Source organism: Trachurus trachurus (assembly GCF_905171665.1).
Source record: "Trachurus trachurus genome assembly, chromosome: 7".
NCBI classification, from domain to species: Eukaryota; Metazoa; Chordata; class Actinopteri; order Carangiformes; family Carangidae; genus Trachurus; species Trachurus trachurus.
Genome location: NC_139901.1, coordinates 11,589,011 through 11,607,180, shown reverse-complemented (window position 1 = coordinate 11,607,180; position 18,170 = coordinate 11,589,011). Strand labels below are relative to the sequence as shown.

General features: G+C 42.1%; 1 protein-coding gene across 1 annotated transcript in view; it reads left to right on the top strand.

Annotated features, from left to right (window-relative positions):
• Nucleotides 1-18,170, top strand: part of prex1 (phosphatidylinositol-3,4,5-trisphosphate-dependent Rac exchange factor 1) — an 86,407-nt gene that overhangs the window by 43,601 nt on the left and 24,636 nt on the right. The window contains exons 11-19 of the mRNA XM_083975809.1: nucleotides 2,435-2,535; nucleotides 4,083-4,186; nucleotides 4,781-4,830; nucleotides 7,352-7,427; nucleotides 8,565-8,637; nucleotides 12,201-12,346; nucleotides 14,911-15,003; nucleotides 16,754-16,902; nucleotides 16,982-17,067. Of these exons, the coding sequence (XP_083831935.1) occupies nucleotides 2,435-2,535; nucleotides 4,083-4,186; nucleotides 4,781-4,830; nucleotides 7,352-7,427; nucleotides 8,565-8,637; nucleotides 12,201-12,346; nucleotides 14,911-15,003; nucleotides 16,754-16,902; nucleotides 16,982-17,067 (878 nt within the window). The remainder of the gene's footprint in view (nucleotides 1-2,434; nucleotides 2,536-4,082; nucleotides 4,187-4,780; nucleotides 4,831-7,351; nucleotides 7,428-8,564; nucleotides 8,638-12,200; nucleotides 12,347-14,910; nucleotides 15,004-16,753; nucleotides 16,903-16,981; nucleotides 17,068-18,170) is intronic.

Genomic DNA, 18,170 nt, shown 5'->3' with positions numbered 1-18,170 from the left:
CAGTAAAGGATGTTGATTATTCTTGTAGGAGAAAGAATTATAGAGATCAGTATGTAGTTCATACTGTTTATGATAAAGCGATTTAATCGACAATTTTTTTTGGCCACAGAAAAGTGCAGTTCAACTAATCATCAGCTGTTATCACCACAATTCTATTAGATTGACTTCTGCTCTCAATAGCTGTGTCCATTTGGCTTTCTCTCTCTCTTACACACGCGCTCACTACTCCTGCTCATCATATTCATTCCCATTAGAGTTCTGTGTCCAAAATTAAACCGAGTCTTGCATAACACCCTCACATACGCACGCACGCACGCACACACACAGCATCTCCTCACATTTACTCAAACGCCCGGTCAGTGTCAATTAGCAGTTACCAGCTTTGACATGAACATACAGAGACTCACACACACACTAACAATGCAGGCATGAGTGGACAATTTCCAGTCAGAAAAAAATGAAGATGCATTTCAGACTGACCTCACCACACACACACACACACACACACACACACACACACACTTACACTTACTTGATGATAAAGATATTTTGTTTTGTGCTTATTTGCGAATATATACAACTAGTGCTTGAGATGAACACACACACATACACACACTGTGGTTATGCTTGTGCATTGACTTGATAAACTCGCACATACAAGTTGCACATGGTGACATTTCTGAACGCTAAGCGATCAGACACACTCTCGTACAGCCGTTGCATGACTGTCTGGAAGCAAATCCTCACAGAAGTGCAGATTTCTCACACACGCATGCTTCAAAATTATTGCCATGCTGGTCCCAGAATTCATGAACAGACACACACACACACACACACACACACACACACACACACACACACACACACACACACACACACACACACACACACACACACACACACACACACACACACACACACACACACACACACACACACACACACACACACACACACAGTCGATCTCTCCAATTCACTCTTCATCATTATGCAGGGAGGCGATTTTACTCAGCACCATGAAAGACGGAGAAAGGCGAGAAAGTAATTTTCTCCTTCAAACATTTGTTCAGCGCACACTGAGTGTGAAAGGACATGAGCGGAGCTGAGGCGCTTAAATTTGGTCGGTATCAAAGCGGCTCGGAGGGATATTTGTAGCAAGAGAGAAACGGATGAACTCTACATATCGATAGAACATGCAGTGTGTGTGTCTCTGTGGTCACAGTGGTTCATCTGCACTGTTGTCGTCCAGGCTGAAAGAGTAAACAGCCTGGTGCTGAGAGAGTCCTGCTGCGGTGTCAACCTGTTACAACATTGCGCAAGTTAACGTAAAGGCCAGCTCGGCTGCAGAGCAGATACATTTCACTGGCTGTGTCACATGTGAAAGCAACAGGCTCTTATTGCAGTGCGTACATACTGTTTACATATAGTGATCACTACAGTATATGCATCGCCTGCATCAGTGAAACCCAGCACAAGAGAACAAACAATAGCTAATGCTGTGGTGAAAACAACATACCATTAGTATTCGTGTTAGCATACGTGTTATCCAACAATAACCACAGTCTGTTGTTCTCTAGCTTTGGTTTTGACAACCCTGAACAATCCAACCTTAAAATGGAAACAGTTAAACTCTGCACTGATGTAGTTTATGTTATGCAAACATATAGACTTAATACTGTAGTTCAAACGTTACTGCAGCAATAAAGGAACTACCTGAACCTTGTATTTCCTCAATGGTGGTGCATGTACCTATATAATCCATAATAACGGAACTTAACAATTGCAGATATAGTGTAGTTTTAGAGGGGCTGCCACTTGAGCAGTGCATTGAAATTGCGTTTAGAAACAGCAAAATATTTCCGTAAAGGTTGTAAGATTTAGGTTTTTATATATAAAAAAAAAGTTCCATTTTAGTATTATTTTCTACCCTTGTTGCTTGTTTTTGATTTAGTCTGGTTAGTAAACATCCCTACTTCCCTAATCTGACCCGCAATTTAAAAAAGCTTGACATACAGTATAAGTGATTCCACATTTTCCTGTTGTAGATTGTTGATGCAAGGACAAATGATTTGATTGGCACAGAGTTTTATTTTTTAATGTTCAAAGTGTGTGTGAGTCAGTTTTCTCTGTGTATCTGTTATGCTCTAAGGTCATTCAACAAATTGAGCCTTGAACGAGAAATTCAAAAGAAAACAGGTCTATTTTCAGAAATGCCAACTTTATCAACAACAACAACAAAACACAAAAACACACAGTGGCATGGTGGCACCCTCACTTCATGTCTGCCAGGTGACTGATGTGGGATTCCACCGCATGAGAACCAGTCCAGTGCCAATGATGGAGACAGTTTGAAAACCAAAACAGTGAGGAGGTTATCACTTATCAGTTCAAGAAACGTGGGCTCATCACAAACATCTTTGTCCTGTGTCCTCAGTGAGTTTGTGTCGTGGCTGATAGAGAGCGGAGAGATCAGCAAACCTGACGAGGGCGTCAACCTGGGACAGGCCTTACTGGAGAACGGCATCATACACCACGGTGAGACAAAACAAAAATCCCTCAGCTCTCCTCTCTTCTTACATCTGTGTCGTCTTCTGTTCCTCCTCAATTTTCATTTTGATGCTCTACGTGTTTTAACTTCTCATCCTTTCTTCCTCGATTTGTCCTTTGCCAACTCTCCTCTTTTCTGATTCACATTCTCCTTCCATCCCTCATCCAGCTCACAGTTTATGGCAGAAACAAACACGATCCATAGTCATTGTCTGATGTTACGCACACACTCATACACAGACAGATATACATGTACGCACATGGCAAGAGCAAACCTCTGTCACGATTTATACCCACCACCGCCCTCGCAGGGAAATTTGCTGAGACCTGACGTTCATGCTCCTTAATACCTGTAGAAAATCTGAAATCCTCCCTCACATCAGCACCGCAGCCCCCCCCGAGAGAGATACAGTGATGACACGCAGGTCTCTGTGGGGGAGCGGCGAGGCTTTCTTTGCGGTCGAAGTGGAGAGGCTCGTTCCCTGCAGGCAAAGTGTAGATATCAGCAGACAGACGCAGAGAGGTGATGTGACAGAGGCAAATTAAAGCTGTCCATCTACCACTGCTGGGGTGTGCAGAGCAGGAGGGAGTCAGTCACATGCAGTTTATAGCACAAATGCAAACTTTATCTAAGCACCTCTTAAAAACACAGCAGTTCCCATTTGACTGTTTATAGTTCTGACATCTCTCTCTCACCCCTGTAATAATTCATCTTTCTCTCACGGGTACTTTAAATTCCACGTTTGACAATTTACAATGGTTGATTCTGTGGTGCATTCTTTTGGCTTTTATGAGGGCATTTTAAGTCTAGACTGAGACAACCAGCAGCTTGTTTGAGCTCATGCCAACTTGTTGTGGTGGAACCAAAACTGCCTCTGTTTGGCAGATCTCACTGTCAGCTCCTCCAACAGGCATGTGTTTGTGTATGTATTAGTCACTTTCCATTTTCTGTGTCGGATTGATCACCAGTGAGAACTTTTTTTTATTTTGAATGTTTCAGGGGTTTATTAAGCTGCTCGAGGGACTGTTTATGAGAATTGGCAGCTGTCTGCTATGTGAAGTATTTGAATGTCATGGTTTTCCCAACACAAACATGAATTTACAACTGCACTATTTCCCCCAAACATTTGCCTCACGCCTCTTTAGCTCCAGTACCCTCAGCACATTTAATGCATTAAACAGTTGGCAGCATGCATTAAAAACCTAAAGCTCCACTATACCCCGAACAATATGGAAATTGTGTTTGCATGGAAAGTGAACAGCAGCCTAAGCCTTGCCTCACTTTGCAAAATTTCCTCAGATACAAGTGTGATTCAACTCTGACAATAAACGTTGTGTAATTACTTTTGCGTGTGCCTATTCAGAAACCTTGAACCATGGGCCTTTCTCAACTTTACTGACCCAGACTCAGCTTGTCAGTGAGAGACATGAAAACAAAGCTCACTGACGGTTGTTGGGTTATTAATCGTGAATCAGCTGTTACTCAAACCGTAGCGCAGCCGAGTGACGCTCTCTTCCTCTGGTTGATATTTCAGTGTCGGACAAGCACCAGTTCAAGAACGAGCAGGTGTTGTACCGCTTCCGCTATGACGACGGCACCTACAAGGCCCGCAGCGAGATGGAGGACATCATGTCCAAGGTAACTGTAATTCTGTGTCTGGGGATGATGTAAACAATAACGGGGGGGGGGGGGGGGGGGGCAACATGTGCGTCATATACTGTTTATATACAGTTTATGTTTTATATATATATATATATTGTGATCAGTTATTGAATAAGAAATTAACAGCAGGTATTACTCTACAGTATTCAAAAAACTTAATATTTAACTTAAGAAAAAGATTTGGTCCAACTGCAGCTGCTCTAATTGTCACCAGATTCATTAGTTACTTAGAGAGAGAGAGAGTTTGTCAACCTGATGCATTCATTCAACATGTAAGTCAATGTAACAGTTGATGCAAATATTCAGATCTCTCTTCCTGGAGGCACCAAACTCATCTCAGAAGATAAAACTCAAATCAGAAGCTTGATTCCAAAACAATGACATAAAGGTTAGAAATGATTTGCGGTGGTTATGTTGGCATCGGTAAGAAACAGTGGTTTTGAAGTTCTTGTCCTGAAATCGTAGCTGCGGGGGAGCTCTTTTACTCAGCGGTTAAATCTCTGCTTGTACTTGTTTAGTTAAGGTGTGTTCGCTCGATGACTCAGCGGCTCAGTGTTTCCTCTCTTCTAGGGCGTCAGGCTGTACTGCCGCCTCCACTGCCTCCACATGCCAGTTATCAAGTAAGTACCTGCCCTTCACTCCTCCCTCTCCTCTCCCCCCCGCCCTCCTCCGTCTCCCCCCTCTCTATGTTAATTTGCCTGGCCTACAGGTGCATGATTGCATATTCATGAAGGGCTCACATTCGGCCCACGTCACCCTCTCTGTAAAACCTGAACAAACAGCATCTCTGCCACTCATGACGACCCTCAAACCTCGTTCCTGTCCGACTCGGACACCTGGACGTCTCTGAGCTTCTGTGGGTTCGTGTGTTTAAGATCCACTTCAGCTGGAAGATGACAGGGTTTTATAGGTGGAGGTTTTTCTAAGGAAGCTCAATAAGAGTCACTCATTGTGAGAATTTGAAATATAGTGGGTTAGTTGAATACTTGTTAGCTAAGTATAAAAGAGCACAGACATTTTGAAGGGCAGGGGCGAAAAGTAAAAAAAAAGGGCAGTTACAGTGCGTCCTCGCCACTGAAGAGGGCACTTTAGCACACATTTTGGCTCCCAAGAGGGCACTTTAGCACGTGTTTTTCAACAATTGGGCCACCCCCCCGTGCACACGACTGAGTGGTGTATGGCTGCTTTACCGAAACAAAACATCTCACTGTTGATAGCTACTGTAGCTAAAACATTTCTACCTTAACAGTAGTTGTGTTGTTGGAGCATCGGTGGAGCAGCTGCTCTGGACATCTGGAGAAAAATTCATCATCAAAATCAGCAAATTGAGTTTGTCTCATTTTTAAAATTTTTAAATTTCATTTTTTTTTATGGATCTGAGTATTGGTCAATTCATCTAAAAGATGCAGCTGTTGTAAAAGTAAAACCTCCTCAGCTGGCAGTTTAAAGTTAACTCTTTACTATATTTCAGTTTGGTCATCTTAATTGTCATTTACATTTTGCACCTAAAGATCCTCAGCAGAACAAAATTGTGAGCATCTGAAAACAGAATAAAAACAACCCACAAAAGAATGGATAATATATTTTATAAACATGTAAGAATAAATGTGATGCATTCAATACATAAAGAGATGGTGTGGATTCCCTTGAAATTGCATGATTGATAAATATTGCACAGTCTAAGACTGGTTTAAACTCAAAGTTTAAATTGGAGTTCAAAGTTTTGTTGCAGCAGAATTAAATTTAATCTTGGTTTAAAGTAAAAACTAGAGAGAGGTTTAAATTTAATCTCTAAAATTGAATTTCTATTCAAACACCATGATTTAATCTGCTTTAAAAAGCTAAATATTGTTGGTGTAATTCAAATTAGCTTAATCTTAACTAAAACTAATCTACACTCTGAGGCTAAATCTTAGTTTACAGAAGTGGAAGAAAGATTTCACTTCACAAAAAAAGTTTTCCATCGGAAGGAACATGCAGTGTGGCACAGGAAACACACATCGTGTACCTCTGACATACACATACACACTTACACACACACTCTCTCTCTCTCACACTCTCTCTCTCTGTCAAGCGCAGCCCCTCCCTTCATACTCTCCCCCCTCCATATCTCTATCTGTCCCTCCATCACTCACCCGCTGATTGAAGTGGCCGGAATTTCTGTCGGTGCAAACAAAGAGCTTTTTGGTCTGGGGACAAATCCTATTAACATACAAAGGCAATCCCTCTGTCTGCCAGCCAGTTATTATGTAATACAGCCTGGCTTTTCTTTAATAATCCATCACTAAATTGGCATTGTAAGTAGCAACCATTAATTATAATGTTTGAGTGATGGATGTGCTGCATTTTATGAATCGTAAATAATAATAAACTGTGCCATGGTTTTATTAAAGTCTGCTGAGTGACAAAGTGGCCCCGGTTTCATAACATTAAAGAGCAGCGAATAAGAGTCACAACAATAGATAAAAACCAAATCCATCAATCTTGATAATGCCTGAGATTTATTATTGTGTGAAGGATGATGTTGTTGGTGATAAATAAAACGACTGATCTACAAACGATGTCTGGAAGTCACTCACTCTTCATGTTGCTTGAAGGTCAGTGCACAGCTTGACCACATCTGCACAGTGTGTGTGTGTTGTGTTTGGCTTTTGTTCGTTTACAGTACGGGCGGTTCAGACTTACTCACAGTGTCGAGATGTTAAAGCAAATAGAATATAATGTTCATTTTTTGTCGGATGTGATACACCCACTGAGTCACAGAGCCAACCGCACATCCTCTTTCCTGTTTCACATGTTTACATGTCGAACAGAAGCATGCACCGTGCACATTTGTGTGTAATCTTACCAAAAGTTCAAAGGTGCAGAATTTAAAAAGTGAAAAACAGTGAATGTGGAGAGCTGTTATTTTACCTACAACTTCAGAATCAGGACATATGCTGTTTACTGTCTTCCCTGTGTGTTACACAAGAAATGTGGCAAAGCAGATCATGTTGGGTGTCACAAAGAGGTTTTGTTATCTGTACATCTACATACAAAGCTGCTGACTGTCTGTTTTTAATTCTGGTGCAATGTTGCAACTTCACGTCAAAGTACATTTTTGTTAAACCTGTTTTGCTCTTTTTTTCCCCACTCTTGTAGGGACAGAGACCACCACCTGAAAACCTTTAAATCTGTGGTGCCTGCCAGCAAACTGGTGGACTGGCTGCTCTCCCAGGTAAAATCAGTGTCAATTGCAATTTAAGCCACACAGCACAAAATACTGCAAAAGGCACAAAGTGTGCATCAAATCTTATTAACCATCATTACTGTGAATATGTGTCTTTCATAGTGTCCTTCTTGTGGGATTGTTCTTTGATTGTTTGAGCACTTACTCAGCATCAGCATTTCAGGAAACAGTGCTTTGGGTCTTTAGCATCTTTTGTCACCAGTCAGTAATTTCTAAGAGAACAGCCAAGGCCTGTTGCAACTACATTTTGAGTTTTCTCCAAAAATAACAGTGAATGTTGAAATGTAGAAACCTATTTTCACAATTTTCGACAGTTCTGGAGAGAGAGAGTGTTTCTGTTTTGAAACCAGCAGCAAAAGTGGTGATGGTACTATGACCTGTTAAAGGTCTCATGTTCTGTAAAATGAGATTTCATGGCTTCATTGATTATAAATCAGTTTGAGGTTCTAGATTAATACTCTGAAAGTATCAAAACGTCAGTCCACAGAGAAAAGTGCATAGCCCATATTCAGAAGAATGAGTGACAGGACCTCTGTAACTCTGTTATGTCACAACAAAGCAGTCACCAAGTCCCGCCCGCCTGGACCCAACATACAGCATTGAAGAATTAGCTTTTTCTGAGTGCTCAACCTAAAATCTGCAATATCTTGACAAAGTCACTCTCAAAAACAATCAGCCAATCAGAAGAGAGGCTCAGAGCCTCCTCTCTTATGGATCAGCACTCTAAACCAAACACATGAAAAGTGTAAAATACTGTATGTACTTTTATGTTATAATTTATTACATTATTTGAATTTTGAAATTTTACTTTTCCTTCTTTCAAAGATGCAATGTGCCTTATCACAAAGATGAATGAGCATTGTCATATTTTCAGCCCCTTGATGGAGCTTTCAGTCCATCTGTTAACAGTGACATTTACTCAGGTAGATTCAGACCTGTATAATCAGCCTCCTAATCTCTCCTTGTCTTTATTCAACACATATTTACTGACACATGCTGCCTCAATAATCACCATCCTCACACTCAGGGGAGCAGCGCTGCAGTCTGCTGTGTATGAGAAGGTGTTAACAGGCTTTGTAACTGACCGACTGTGTGCGTCATCATCGGTTTCATTTGGTTTCCCAGGGAGACTGCTCGACCCGAGAGGACGCCGTGACGCTGGGCGTGGGGCTCTGCAACAGCGGCTTCATGCACCACGGTCAGTTAATTTCTCCCTCACACACATGCACACATATGGAGGATGGATAAACACACACAGTCTTGAGCTGAGGGTTTCTACTTTGATGACGCTGTTACTCAGCTCCCATTAAAAAAAACACACATTGCACATTGTCTCCTTGAACCTGCAGTTTAGATTTCATTAATGCTCTTGTTTTGTTAATTCTCCTCCTTTTCCCCTTTACCCTCTTTTCTTTGCTGTTTATCTTGTCCCTCATTTGCACTGCAGTGTCTCTCTCTCTCTCTCTCGCAACACAAAAACTTAACATCAATCTCTTCTCTGTCACATTGTCATCATCAGGTTTGAAAAGGGGGCATCGTAAATTAGCATCCCCGGCCTAGCCAAGTCTCTGTAACCTCACCGACCACATTGTAATGCAGCGGCCATGGCTCAAGCCCAGCATGTTGAATGTAAACAGCATTAGCAGTGTACCTTAACCAGAGCCGTTTGGCTTTGCTATACATGGCCGTCTGGGTCAGTGCACTGAGCCATGACCACTGGTTAAGGCCTGAACCTGAATCAGTCATCTCCACACACCGACTTACTGTATGTGTGAAGTAAGAACTAGTTAGTGTTGGAGTAACACTGTATAACTACACACTATTAAACAGTACATTATACATGCAATGATGGAGACATGCACTAATGGTTAGTGAGGGTGTTAATATGTGTTTTATTATAGATTAGCTTAGTAATGGAGAGTTAAACATCTGTAACTGTGTTTAAATACTTAATAGTGTATAGTTATTATAAAGTGTTACTGAATAACAGTTGATGGAGCCTGATGTACTTGAATCTAAATTGGAGGTCATATATATAATTTTATATTCTGTGATTGGACACACAGGTAAATCTGTTTTTAAGTTTGAAATCTTCTTTAGACTTCTTGTTTTGTTGTCATTTAAACACACACATTGTCACTCCTTTACGTACACACACACACACACGCCTTCCTATACCACCATCTGTGGGATAGTGTCACCTGTTCTTTTTTATCTCTCTCTTCTCTTGCCCTTCTCCGGGGGTCACAGCCTCTCTGCCCCCCCCTCCTGTCTGCTCACCTCACCCCTTCCTCAACTCTCTCTCTTTTAGCTCTTAGTCAGCACATCTGTCGCTCCTCACCTGGCTCCTCTTGAACTCTTCTTCTCTCCCCTGTCTGGCTCCTCAGCAGTGGGAGGATCGCTGTTAACAGATAAGGCAGTTAAAAGGCCTTTCGTCTGTCCTTATACCTGCTTACATCATTCATCCACATGTCTGTCCTGAACATCTGTTGCATTTTGCCCTTCAGGCACAGCAGCAGACACTGCAATACATTTACTTCAGAGCCACAATGTCATTTAAAAGTCATTATCCATTGGACAATAGTGTATGTAAACTACCGTAAGAGGAATCAATATTGACAGATTAATTGATGCTTAATTAACAAAATAAAGATATATCTTTCCATAATTCTCTTTAGAGTAAATTTTGGTGAATGTATCTGCTTCACATTTATCTGGAAACTGTCACCAGTGGGTCATATTTCATAATTTACATTTCTGGTTAAAACTCCTGTCATTGCCTCCCTGTTCCTGTAAACAGAGCTGAATGAGTCTTAACTCTGTTTTCTTCACCGTTGGCTGTTCTTAACTTCTAGTTGAGAGTATGTATATGTATGTGTGTGTGTGTGTGTATGTGTAACTCTGTGTGTTATTCAGTCCATGACTGAGTTTCCGGAGCAAGCACACCCTCCAATTGAATAGGTGGTGTTAAGGCATTATATGACCACAGCCTCCATGACTCAGAGGAAATAAGTGGCGTTTGAGTTGGCATGAGGCCAGTGGAAGTGGGCGTGGCCTGTGAGTGCGTGTAAATCAGTTTGTTAAAGCTTTTGTTCATCTGAGGCTGCCAGATGCTCTCCAAATCTCTGAACAGCTGGGTACCTTTGGCTCTCTTGAGTTTCCTATGCAAGGCTTGATTTTACAGTGGCCTCACAGAATCATACACCTACACACACACACACAAGCATACACACTTGTAAGATTAGGCAATATCCCTGGTTGGCGGTCTGTGACGTCTGTGAATGTGTGTGTGAGCTCTAGGCTTCGCGTCACCAATGGCAACTCCACCGTTGCACAAAGAGGATGGATATTTTCTTAATTCTGCTCAACACAATAAAATCCCTCGCCCACATCGTGGCTGAAGTCCAAATGTGAAGATCAAAACGCTGAGGCGAGGCGATGTCAGTGCCAGCTGTTGAAGCGCTCACAGCACAGTGGTGCATGCCTTGTCATCTCAGCCATTACTCCTGTCTCCTGCTGCACCTGTTCCAGCCGCATCCAGATCTTGAGCTCCAACTTGACTTAAATGAGAACTCCCAAAATGATTGTGAAAGGGCACAACGTCCTGTAATTCAGTGATCCAAAGAAAGCAGCACAATGAAGGACCTTTCACTCGAGGAAGCCGTTGTTGAGATGAATCAACGCTCGCACTCTGTAATTTAGATTTCAGTGCAGTGAGGTCGTGGTGGTGTGTTTTGGTTCAAGCTCCAGAAACACTGGGACTAGAGGAGCATCTATAATGTGCTGCAGTGCTCACCTGTTTCAAGTGCCCCATGTGTTAGAGGGAGGCTCAGCTCAACAGTGGGATTTACAAACACACACACACACACACAACACAACAACACAACAGTTTCTTATGTTCTCCGGAGAGTCTCCCCGAGCCTTGGCCCTGTGCTAGCTACGCCCCAGATGTGGTCTGCCTCCAGATGTTTCTGCTCCGTCATTAGCTAATGAGCTAATTAAGCGTTAGTGGTGTGTGCGAAGATGTCCCCACATTAGGCGGCAGCTTCTTTTGATTCTGCTCGGGCGACATGTACATCTCCTCAGGTCCTTTGAAGCTGCAAATGACCTGCGAACAGTGCGTGTGCCGTCATATCACACCGCCTCACAAATGTCAAGATATTAAAGGGGAAATCAGTTTGAACATGTATGATCATGTAACTGGATTACACCAACAAGGTTTAACTTCAGACTGAGTCACGGTCGAAGTTGAAATTGAAATTTAAACTCGAGTGTACACTGTGATCTTGGGTTGACTTAAACCTGGTTGAAGAGGTTTAGCTTTTACAATTACTGTGTTAGTGATGAAGCAACATCGAATTCCTCAAAGAAGACTGAGACAGACTAAACACAGTTGAGTTTTATAATGAACCTTTGTCAAGTTGCTGGTTTACAAAGGAAACTGTTGTTAATTTAAAAACTAATTTTACTAAACTGTGATTAGAGCTAATCTGAGAGTAAATTAAACTTTATTGGTGCAATCCAGGCTGAATATATTTATTCAAATCAGCTTTGAACGGGAAAGACTGAGATATGGCCGACTGGTATTTGCCTCATTACTTTATGCAATAACTGTGTGTGTGTGTGTGTGTGTGTGTGTGTGTGTGTGTGTGTGTGTGTGTGTGTGTGTGTGTGTGTGTGTGTGTGTGTGTGTGTGTGTGTGTGTGTGTGTGTGTGTGTGTGTGTGTGTGTGTGTGTGTGTGTGTGTGTTTTCTTCTTCAGTTTTGGAAAAGAGTGAATTCAAAGACGAGTCCCAGTTCTTCCGCTTCTATGCAGACGAAGAGACAGAGGGAACCAGCACCAAGAGCAAGCAGCTCCAACGCAACGACTTCAAACTCATCGAAAACATCTTGGCCAAGTCTCTTGTGGTGAGCCACAGCACACACACATACACACATGCATATATATTTATATATATATGTATATAGTGTGGTTACAGAGTCTATTGTTCCCTTTTGAGCAAACACTGGATAAATGGACACTATAGACGATAGACGTACTCAGAGGAGAAAAAAAAGCTGCTCTTTCAAAGTTCAGATGAACATGTCTTTCATCCAGATAAATATAGACACGTGTAGAATAACAAAGCCTGTGTGTGTGTAAAGATATAGGGGTAATATTGTATGGTGTGGCTCTTTAACTGTCATCTAATATATCCTCCAGTTTGTTTAGACGTTTGTGTGTGTGTTCTTCTGTGGTATCTCCACTGGTAGATGTAATTAGCATCACTATACACACAGAAACAGCCCCCTCCCTCCCTCCCTCGCTCCCTCCCTCGCTCCCTCCCTCCCTCTCACAGGAGTGGAGGCTGCTTTGATGACAATAAGGACAGTAAATCTGTTTGCATCTCAATGAGTGTCGTCCTCTCAAAATGGGAACTATGAGAGCTGACAGGAGGATTATTGTTGTAGTCACATATTCTGTACATTCATCCTCATTTGAAGATGAAACACTGAAACGTTTCATGTTTATACACAGACAGTAAACAGCCAAATGCCTGCTAATGAGTCCAGGTTGGATTTTTTCCCTGTTCAATGAATGTTCTCTTTTTATATGAAACATTTAAAATGGCTCGCCACCCAGGACTTGTGACCTTTCCTGTCCTGTCTTAGATCCCAGGAGTTTTTATTTTATTATTTTTATTTTATAAAGGCTGCTCAGTTCCCTTATCTAAAAAGACAGAAAATGAAAACAACAATATCTCAGTTTTGTCCTCCTCACAAACGCTCTCTCTCCCTACGTGTGTGTTTACATTCTTTCCTCCTCTTTAACCTCTGTGATTTCGTTGACATTTAACGATCTTAACCCGTGACATGAGAGAACAGCTGCTGGAAGAACTGGGTGAAGATGAGAGAAGGGACACAAACCAAAAGGGATGTGCACTGCTACCCCTGCACTGCCTATGATTTAAAAAAAAAAGTGTCTATTTGCACCAGTTAAAAAGCATTACAGTGGTCATGTTGGAGCATTTTTGTGAGACAATGAGCATCACATTAGTTTCTGTGAAGTGATTTGTAGCTCTCCAAGATCGACACATCTGTTAACAGATTCCTGAAGTTCCTAAGTGTTTGGGAATGTTTTTTTTTATGAAACACAACACATGTAGAACAGTAGTTATATGCACAGACCCAATGCAATCTGCAACACTCACATCAACAATCAACACCAACTCCATAAAGTGATACAAACAGCAGTGTATTTGATTTTATTTCCTTAATTACTGAGATAAAGAGAGAAAACTCACTCACTAACTTTTACAATTCAACCTTAGCTAAATCAAATAAATTAAATAATTAATGGGATGAAGCAGCTGCCTGTATCTATTTCTGGCCAACACACGTTCTTCTAAAGAAGAAGGTCATAGTCTAAACTACTCCCTGTGTAAACAATATTATCTCAACTTGAAAAAGATCTTTTGCTATTTTCTGATGTTTGAAGAAATTGTGTTCAAGATGATAGATTCACTACAGAACAGATGGAGAGTGTTTACTCACTTGATGAAGACTCCCACAACTTGAATGATCATGGGATGTCCCTATATTTTGTTGAATAGGTCACATGGCAAGTAACACACTCGTAACTAAACGTAACCTCATTAACGTATATTTATTTAGCACATAAAATATGGTCAGTGTTGACTGTTTGGGGGCTGGCAGGCTGTGTTTTCCTGAGGCTTAAACAGAAAGTCTTTGGTTAATTCCATTAATCTTCAACCTAGAAGCATCAGTAGCGTCCTCCTTTTCCAGGTCAGAGTGGGGAGAAGCCACGCTATCTGACTTTGCACAAGAAGTGGAGAATGCTTCTCTCCTTGATTAGCAAAACTAATCATCCCTCATGGCTATTACCAAAGTGAAGTGCAGGAACTCTTTATTTACCGCAGCCATCTCCTCTGATGTAACAGCAGAGATCTCCATCTTATCAGGGCCGTGCAGCAGGAAGATGGCCCCTTTAGCTTTTACCTAATGGGAGCCGGCTAATGTGCTTGGTGACGACAGCGTTTAACTCGAACTCTAAGCCTCGCCCCGCCGGCGGGAATACAACATGAGACGCATTGTCGGATGTGAGACACCTGATGTGCGATGAAAATCACAAATTGCAAATGTGCAGGGTTTAAAATGCATGGATACTTTGTGTATGGGATGTGAGACCACCCAGAGAGAGAAGCCTGTGTGTCACCTTTTGTAAAATGAAACTTCAGTGATTTATCAGAGGAAATAAAAGACACTGCAGCAAATACAGTAATCATTTAGATATGAGATTTAATTACAAGATATTTCTGGGGTGTGAACAAAATCAGCAGAGCAGGAAATAAGAATGTGCGTGTCACTGTAATTTTTGCCTCTTTGCTCACTCATGATATGAAAGCAGTGAGAGATATTGAAGCCTGACAGTCAGTCGCCATCAGTAATTAGATGTTTTTTCTCTGTGCTAGATTCACCCAGAGGAGGAAGACTACGGCTTCGAGATAGAGGAGAAAAACAAAGCCATTGTGGTGAAATCTGTCACCAGGGGCTCACACGCTGAGGTAATGGTCAACACACACACACGCTTTCTGTATCTCTTTCCTGCCCTGGGGCATCAGTTCCGGTAGGTAATGGCTGTCTACTGTTTGGACGGCTGCTGTCAGTCTGGAAGGACTTGCTTTTGATTGGCTGTGAAGCCATTAGACACGCTTACTCACATCACCTCCACATAACACACTGGAGAAAAGGCTATGACAAAACATTAAAAACACATGAGATTATTCAGTCTGTTGTTTTATATACTCAACTAAATCGTATTATTATAATGTATAGTTTTCAGGAACAGGCAGTAAAAATGGCTTTTGTTCTTGTTTTTGCACCCTGAGACAAATCACAGACAGTGTCACCTTTCATTCACATCTCTGGCAAATTTGTCCACCATCTTCATACCTGAAACCTCAGGCCGAGGCTCTGGTTGTTTGTGAAATCAGGTTCAAAGATGGAAAATAATTTCCTCTGGTTCAGGTTTAGCCATCGTTTTCTGTTATTTTTTACTTTATAGCATTTTTTTTTCTCACTGGATAATCTTTTCTCCTCCTCCCTCCACCACAATAAAGCCTTGCTCTTTTCCTCCCTTCTGCACCTTCTTCTCCATTCCTCTCTCTCTCCCTCCTCTCCCTCTGTTATTCATCCCCCAATGTCCCCGATTCACCACAATAACAGGATTGCTAGTTGTGACACAGCCTGTGTGCCAGCACAGTGAATGAAGCTCAGCTGATTCCCATGGGGCTCTGAAAAGGGCCGAGAAACACTCGCTCACACACACACACAGGGCTCTTTCACTATATGATACTATTAGAGAGTCACGTGCAGACTGGCACCAAAGCTACACACACACACACACACACACACACACACACACACACACACACACACACACACACACACACACACACACACACATACATACATCCTTCCACATTCAGATGGCTGTGGCTCCTCCCAGTCGTTCCTACATCCACCCAGGGCCGTTGTCCAGAGTTGGGGCCTGGCTCAGCCAAGGCCACCCTACCGGATCTGTGCCCAGGACACTGGACTCACACAGCGAACATACAGAGGCAGCATTATTCTCACAACGTGACCGAAGATGTGCGAGATGACTGCATTTTACTGACGGGCAGCGGGCCGCGGTGCTGTGTGCCTGTCATTTGAAAGGATTTTTAGAAGCTGACATCTAAGCGTGTTTGGTAATCTGCGTGCATGTACAGTATATTTGTCTCTTCAACATGCTTACATGCGCCATGACTGATCAGATTACATTTAGTTAAAGCAAAGAGGCAAGATCTGATAAGTCAAACCAGCACTGGTTTCAAACACAAACATGTGGCTCGCATTAGGAAGAGGGAGAGGGAGAAATGTAAATAAAATACTGTGCAAACTGAAAGCACTGTAACCATGTGCAAATCCAGGCAGGAGACTCAGGTGTAAATACCGTGCAGTTTAATCACATCCAGTAGCCAAATCTTGATATACACTCCCTCCGTGAAAGGCATCTTCTTCGTATGCAGGAAAATAAATGACAAGACTGAACAGGTTGAGCTGTGCACACTGATTTACTCTCTTTCATTTTGGTTTTGGTTCCTCAGAGTAAAACACAACAGATCAGATAAAAACTTGAATTATACTTTATCGGAGACACAGTTCAGAATGTCATCCACACCTGAGAGTCTCTCTGTGTGAACGGGGCTTCAGACGAAGCCGGAACGAGGGTCCAACCTAAAAATAAACATTCCTGTCCGTCTGTCCATCCAGATGGCCGGTCTGCAGGTTGGCAGGAAGATCTACACCATCAACGAGGACCTGCTGTTCCTCAGGCCCTTCTCCGAGGTGGAGACCATGATCAGCCAGGCCTTCTGCATTCGACGCTCCCTGCGGCTGCTGGTCGCCACCAAGGCCAAGGAGTGAGGGGAAACACACCAACACACACAACCACACACACACAATAACATCCATTTGTCTCATTGATCGTCCTTCTTCCAGGATTGTGAAGATCCCTGACAACCCAGACAGCCTGTCCTTCAGACTCTGTGGCTCCGCCCCCCCTCACGTCCACGCTGTCAGGAAAGGTGAGTGACAGGTCCCACTGACTCCTTCAGACAGTTCCCTCACCACAATAAAACCTTGTCGGAGACAGAGAGCGATTTCATGACTACTACTGCCCGTGGGAACAACAAGCATAATAGATGCTTGGATGTGTTTGTAGCTCCTAATCTCGCAGAGATGGATGGTCTGATAAAATCACTGGTTTCTGACTGAACACCTGCAGCTTTTTCCTAATTTTCAAACTTGTTCTTCTCAGACATTTTTATTTCACATATGCAGCGCTGCTCCTGAAGCCCTGTAGACAAGTTAAAATGTGTAACATTGGTGGAGTTACCCTTTACATACACCAATGATAAAGATATTCAAATAAACTATGAAAAAAAGTAATCACCCAGACTAAATTATGTCTAAACATGTTTATATAAACATTCATATAAACATATATCATGAAATTGTTTAGTCTACTATGGAGTTTTTAAGGTAAAATGTATATGTAATGGAAAGTAATCTGTTGAGTGGTTTAACAGTTCAGAGCTCCCAGGGAGGTCTCATAAAATTAATTAGTCTTAAATTCAGTTATAAGAGGCATATATTTTGTTTTAGACCCTGCACTGGATCATCTGTGAATTGATTTGTGAGAGTTTGACCTTGTTATTGCAGCATCAGTGTCATTAAAAGCTTTGAGAAATGTTTACAGTGTCATGAAGACAAATAATTTGAGGCAAATTCAAGGGAAAGATGACGTAACACGAGCCTCCGACCACCTGTTACATTCTGCTTTTAGTGAGCCTCTATTAGGTTTTTTTATGACCACCTGTCAGCCAGGCAGCCGGCGGTCAGGGTTCAGACCCCTAATAGATCAAAGTCTACTTTTAAAACACACAGACATACACAATGCTCTGTGATCATAGCGCAACTAGGCATCTGAAAATAAAAAATACATATTTTGCTCTTCTTCTGCCTCATCCTTCCCTCTCGCCTCCTAACACCAGATGTTTGTGCTGCTCAAACTGACTTTTAAATAGAAAATTTAGAGATTTATGACAAGTTGGATGAGAGTTAATTCCCAATGTGTAAACCAGACTGGAATAAGGGAGGACACACACACACACATAAAAACAACGAG